The following is a 6158-nucleotide window of genomic DNA, read 5'->3' on the forward strand; positions in this document are numbered from 1 at the left end:
TTGTAGCAAGCAAGGGCAGTGGAAAAATCAAGCCAAGTTGAAGCCCATCAAAGGCCACCTAAAATTACCAGGGAGTTCTGGATCTAGGATGAATCTTTAGAGATGGCTGGAACTGGTACCAAGGGGTCAAATATTGTGAGATGTGGGCGGCTGCAGAAGGAGCCATGACCTTGGTTTTGGTGGCTCTTGGTAGCTGATGCAGGTCCCTATAGGAGGTGACGCTGAGGGCTGAGTGGTAGACCTAACATTTGGAGCAACATATCCCTCATCTCTAATATGACATCACTTCTTTTATTTAGTAAAATAATCTAATGGAAAATTTGCCATGTTAACCATTTTAAGTATCCCATTCAGTGGCATTAAGTACATACACACTGCTGTACAACCATCATCACCACCCATCTCCATGAGTCTTTTCATCTTGCAAACATGAAAATCATTATTTCCCAACTAAATGCTAACTCCTTGTTCCCTCTTCTCCTGTCCCCTGACAACCAATATTCTACTCTATGACTCTATGGATTTCACTACTTTAGGTGCCTCACATAAATGAAATTATACAGTATTTGTCCTTTCATGTCTGCTGTGAAATTAATGAGAAGATGTTAGATGGAATGAGGAAAAGATTTATCAGAATATTGGAAACCATACATCCCAGTTTTTCTATGAATACCCCAGTTGATAAGTAATTATTCAAATTTTGTATTCATGCCATCCTATTTCAATTTCAAAATATCTTGGATTTGAAAAGAAAATAAATACTCTATCTTCTCAAGCATCCAGCCACAATCATGAAGGAGCAAAAATATGCAAAAATGGAGAAGAATCATGGGGAAACTGTAGAAAGAATAAATACCAAACAGGAGAAAGCTGTGATGTTTTGTAAATATACAATCAAGACAGCTCAGGACCAAGAGTCCTGGGTAATGCACAGGGAAGTGAGAGGGGTATACTGATGGGCTGTTCATAAACCTGGAGGGACTCTCACTGAAGTACAGAGTCTAAACGACCTCTGAATCCATTACAGCTATGCTAAGAGGAAAAAATGTGTAGACAGAGACCAGATCCATATGGGTACAAATACACCATGAGCCTCCAGGTTCAGAATTTCTTGTTATACATGTTTGATTTTGCTATTATTTCCACTCTACGAGCCAAAAAATATCCATAGGTATAAAACTAGGCTATTCTTCTGACCACCCTCCACAGAGCACTCTTGATGTCCCTGTTCCTCAGGCTGTAGATGAAGGGGTTCACCATGGGGGTGACCACAGTGTACATCACTGAGGCCACTGCACCCTTCCTCAGGGAAGATGACACAGTGGAACTGAGGTACACCCCAAGGCCTGTTCCATAAAATAAACAAACCACTGACAGGTGAGAGCCACAGGTGGAGAAGGCCTTATACTTCCCCCCTGATGATGGGACTCTCAGAATGGAGGAAACAATTCGAGTGTAAGAGAAAAGGATCCCTGAGAGTGGAACACCACCAATGATAGCACCCAAAAAATAGATCAATATGTTATTAATGGAGGTGTCAGAACAGGCAAGGTTGAGGAGTTGAGAAGCATCACAAAAGAAATGAGGAATTTCCACATCTGCACAGAAGGTGAGTTGTGACACCATCAAGTAGTGCAGCTGGGAGACCAAAAGGCTGATGAAAAATGACAGCAGGACACACAAGCCACAGAAGCGGGGATTCATGATGACCAGGTAGTGTAGAGGCTGACAAATGGCCACCAACCGGTCATAAGCCATCACGGCCAGAAGTAGACTCTCCAAACTTGCAAATAAAGAAAAAAACGTGACCTGAGTTAGGCAGTCTGCATAGGTGATGGACTTGCTGTATGTCTGGAGGTTCACCAGCATCTTGGGGACTGTAGTGCTGCTGAAACTAATGTCAGCCAGGGACAGATTGGAAAGGAAGAAGTACATAGGTGTGTGGAGGTGGGAGTCAGAGGTGATGGACATGATGATGAGCAGATTCCCCAGCATGGTCACCAGGTACAAGGCCAGGAACAGGCCAAACAGAAGAGGCTGCAGCTCTGGATCATCTGACAGTCCCAGGAGGAAGAATTCAGAGTCACCTGTTCGATTCTGTGGTACTATGCAGATAGGACACAGTTTGAATAAGAATAGTGTGCTGAATAAATGAAACAAGTGTAGACACATCCATTTTTTGCATTCAAGCAATTCACAAATGAAGGAATCACACTTGAGCTTGAGGGCCAAACACCACTCCCCACCACCCCTTACCCTTCAGCAACATTTCTCAGTTGGGAACTCTTTTAGGACTTTTTCCCTATAGATGTTTGGGCTGTTTACCTGTTTCTATAAACAACTACTTTAGAGACCCTGGCTCAAAGAATATTAGAGAAGAAAGGACACTTGAGAGTAAAAACTTTCATCAACAAAGCAAAATATCAGCCTTCTACTTTGGAAGTAAAAATATGAAATGGAATATACTGTTTTCTATGGAAAAATCATCTTAATTGGAAGACACTAAGAAGCAGTTGAATGTACTTGATCTCACTCAGATGCAGTACCAGAAATTCCCTTAATCTACAATGTCATCTTGAAGAGCTAAAACCACATTAACTGCATTCTAACTTAAAATAAGCAGATAGATTTTTGTATGGCAATTATCTTCAAGGGTTTTCATCTTTACTTGGATTTATGACATTCATCTTCCAGGGAGATAAGTGTTCACTCAAAATATGTGGGTTGTTTGGTCAAAGTCTGTCCTTCAACTCTAACTCAAATATGTATATTTTTTACTTTGGTGGACTTCACCTTTTGCAAAATATGTCTTTGTTAAATGCACAAAATCATACAGCACCCTTGATCCTAAAGATCGTGTTAGTTTACAGTGCACCAGTGATTAAATTACAATTCATTTTCATGAATACTCTGTACTCATTTTTCTTTTGTGAAGGCTTATTATCTATCAGTGATACACAGTCTCAGAGAAACATCTGCACGTCAGTTTCCACTTTACTGTTTTTGTTCATCATGGCTAGGTTAAACTTACATTTCTCTCTAACCCCAAACATTGTGAAAGTTGATTTCTCATCACATCCAATCCTCTAATGAACAGTTGAGAAACTGAGGGTAAAGCCAGGCCTCAAACCATATGTTGGCCTTCTTATGCCAGCCTAAGTCTTTTCAAGTCAATTCTTCCTCAGAGAGGGATTGCATTTCTCCTCAATTCAGCTCCCTGAAGGCTACTCAGGTCACTTCTCCTGACAGGTCAAAACATGATGAATTACTGAAGCATTCCATTGTCAACATATTTCTTCGTTTGTGTGACATTCTAGATTCCTATGGATATAGCTGATCATTTCTGATTTGTGAATACTACCTACATTTACATAAACTATGTCATAACTATTTTGCATCAAAAATGACATAACTTGGAAAAATGAAAAGATAAAAAACAAAGACTAATATTACAACATGTGGAGACTTTACTCATCTGTAAAATAGGTATATTAATTGAACTGACATTATAGTGTTGTTGTAAGAAATAAAATTAAATTATTTATTCCATTTTTAAAATTTTATTATTGTTCAAGTACAGTTGTCTCCCTTTTATCCCTCTCTCCCCCCCCACCCTAGCCATCCCCACCTCCCTCCCCTGATTCTACACAGCCTTGGTTAATAAAATTAAAGTATAAACATAAAATAGTTAAACAGTGGTTATCAATGCTGGTTGATATTATAGTTACCAATCCATCTTTTAAAATTAAAAGATAGAAGCTTATACTGCAACAGCATTTTAAAAAAAAATTAGAGATATGTGATATAAGCCAGTCAGAGAAATACAAGTACCATATGATTTCACTCATATGTGGAATCAAATGAACAAACTGAACTAACAAGCAAAATAGAAGCAGACTCATAGACAGAGAACAGACTGACAGCTCTGGGAGTGGAGGATTTAGGGGAGGAAGAATTGAGCAAAAAAGGGAGAGAAAGAACTTATGGACACAAACAATACTGTGGTGATTGTAGTGTGGGGGGTGGGTGTAGGTAGAAGAAGGTTTAGGGGAGATAAATGGCAATGGAAAAAATACAATAAAAAATAATAAAAAAATTTAGTTGTGGGCTGGCCATAAACTGAAACCAGTTAAATCAGAAATTCCACACATAAGTCCTTTTTGCATACTATCATAAAGCTAGAGCAGACAACCATTGTCAGACAATTAGTAAATGTATTAATGTTATCAATTCTTCTGATACCATATTAATCACTACCCATATTAAAATATAAATATTTAATAATTCATGCCATAAAATTTATATTTATTTTTTTCTTAAAGCCTGATTATTAGGCACTGTATTTGTGAGTATGTTTATATTTATATTTTATTGTTGTTGAATTACAGTTGTCCCCATTTAGACCCTGCCCTACCCACCCCCACCTCCCACATTTAATCCTTCCACCTGCCCTTGTCTTTGTCCATGGGTACTTTATACATTTATTATTGATAAAACTTGAGGTTTTTTCCTGTCCCTGCATGATCTTCCCCTATGTTCAGTTGTCCAAAGGCAAAAATTGTCATGAATCTGGTGGATGCATTTTCCTTTCAATATTTTCATATTGGTAGCGATTTATGTATTCATAGCAGTTTTCCTAAAAACTAGCCTAAATACTCACATGCTACACACATGGTTCCCTGAGTTCTCATTTACCAGAGCTTTGTATATTAAGTCTCTGTGTGAAATACATATGTTCATTTCAGCACTTTACTTTTTAAAGATTGTATTTATTTATTTTTAGAGAGAAGGGAAGGGAGAAAGACATCAATGTGTGGTTGCCTCTCATGCACCCCCAACTGGGGACCTGGCCCACAACTTAGGCATATGTCCTTACTGGGAATCAAACCAGTGACCTTTCAGTTCACAAGCCAGTGCTCAGTCCAGTGAGCCACACCAGCCAGGGCATATTTCAGCACTTTAAATGATGCACAGCATTACCTGTGGGGTAAACTTCATTTTATTCTTGTTTTTTTATGTTTTTTATTATGTTATTGTTGTTTAATTACAGTTGTCTAAGTTTACTCCCCACCCGAGCCAAATCCTCCTCCCTCCCTTACTTCCACCCCTTTGGTTTTGTCCATGTGTCCTTTATAGTAGCCGTTCCTGACAACCCTTCCCCCATTCTTCAATTTTATGTTGTGACACTGGTTAAGAAAATTCTTATGCCCCTCTCCACATCACACAAGTGAGAATTTCTTAAAGACATAGGCATAAAAAATTGTTTGAGTTGTAAAAATATTGATATATGTGCAATTTTACTATTAATTACCTATATTTTCCCAATAGAAAAAATGAGAAAAAATGATTGCCAAGGGATAAAATTAGCAAGTTTCCTGACATCTGGCTAGCAGTAGTCTTTTCATGGTAGAGTCACATGAAAATCCCATCTCCTATGGGGAATGGTATTTCCATATCTCAGCTTTACAAAATGTGCTCACACATGTGCCACTATTCATAGAAACCCCTGGATCCACACACTCATTCAGTAAAGGTCCCTGCAAACCTCTGGGTCCATTCTGCTAGTTCATGGTGAACTCCTCCAGTCCCAAGAGAAGGAATTCGTGGTTGAGCTCATCTGAGGATAAAGCAGGTTTGGAAAGAAACAATCATTCTGCTGCAGTGGAGGGGACAGAGTCCTGAGGTGGGAATCAGGGACTGAGTTCCCCAGCTGTCAGACACTCAATGTGAAGTGTGTGTGATATCCCCACCCCTCTGGGCTGGTATCTCTTACATAGAAATAGGGGAATAACACCCACCTCTGGGAAACATGTGAGATCCAACAGAGGTTTTCCCTCAAGAAATGTTCAGTCATGCTTTTGAAATCAGGTTGAAATAGTGGGTTTGTTGATGAAAACAATCATGAGAAAGGTGTAATGACATATTATTCCATCAGATAGCAGTGAGGGGAGGAAGCCTATCAGGTCCCAGGTGATTGGTTCATGGAGTAAGTGGGAATTCTAACATGTGTCTCAGAGCACACACTAAGACTTACTTCTCTTTCTCTTTTCCTCTTTTTTTAAAAATTTTTTCCTATTTATGAAAATCTCCACAGTTTTTCTTTCTATTTAAGTGTTTCAGATCTTATTAAATGAAAATTTATAGGTTTCTTAGAAAAT

The 6158-nt window shown here is 38.8% G+C and overlaps 1 protein-coding gene across 1 annotated transcript; it reads right to left on the minus strand.

Moving 5' to 3' along the window:
• Positions 1–734: 734 nt before the first annotated feature.
• Positions 735–2454, minus strand: LOC114503378 (olfactory receptor 18-like). The gene has a single exon (XM_028520918.2). The coding sequence runs from the start codon at positions 2170–2172 to the stop codon at positions 1180–1182; it is 993 nt and encodes a 330-aa protein (XP_028376719.1). The 5' UTR covers positions 2173–2454; the 3' UTR covers positions 735–1179.
• Positions 2455–6158: the final 3704 nt, after the last annotated feature.

The sequence above is a fragment of the Phyllostomus discolor genome, chromosome 8 (genome assembly GCF_004126475.2).
Source record: "Phyllostomus discolor isolate MPI-MPIP mPhyDis1 chromosome 8, mPhyDis1.pri.v3, whole genome shotgun sequence".
In the NCBI taxonomy this organism is placed as follows: Eukaryota; Metazoa; Chordata; class Mammalia; order Chiroptera; family Phyllostomidae; genus Phyllostomus; species Phyllostomus discolor.

Bases quoted from the DNA above. Each gene is read 5' to 3' on its own strand.
- LOC114503378 (XM_028520918.2), bottom strand. From the start codon at position 2,172: ATGTGTCTACACTTGTTTCATTTATTCAGCACACTATTCTTATTCAAA.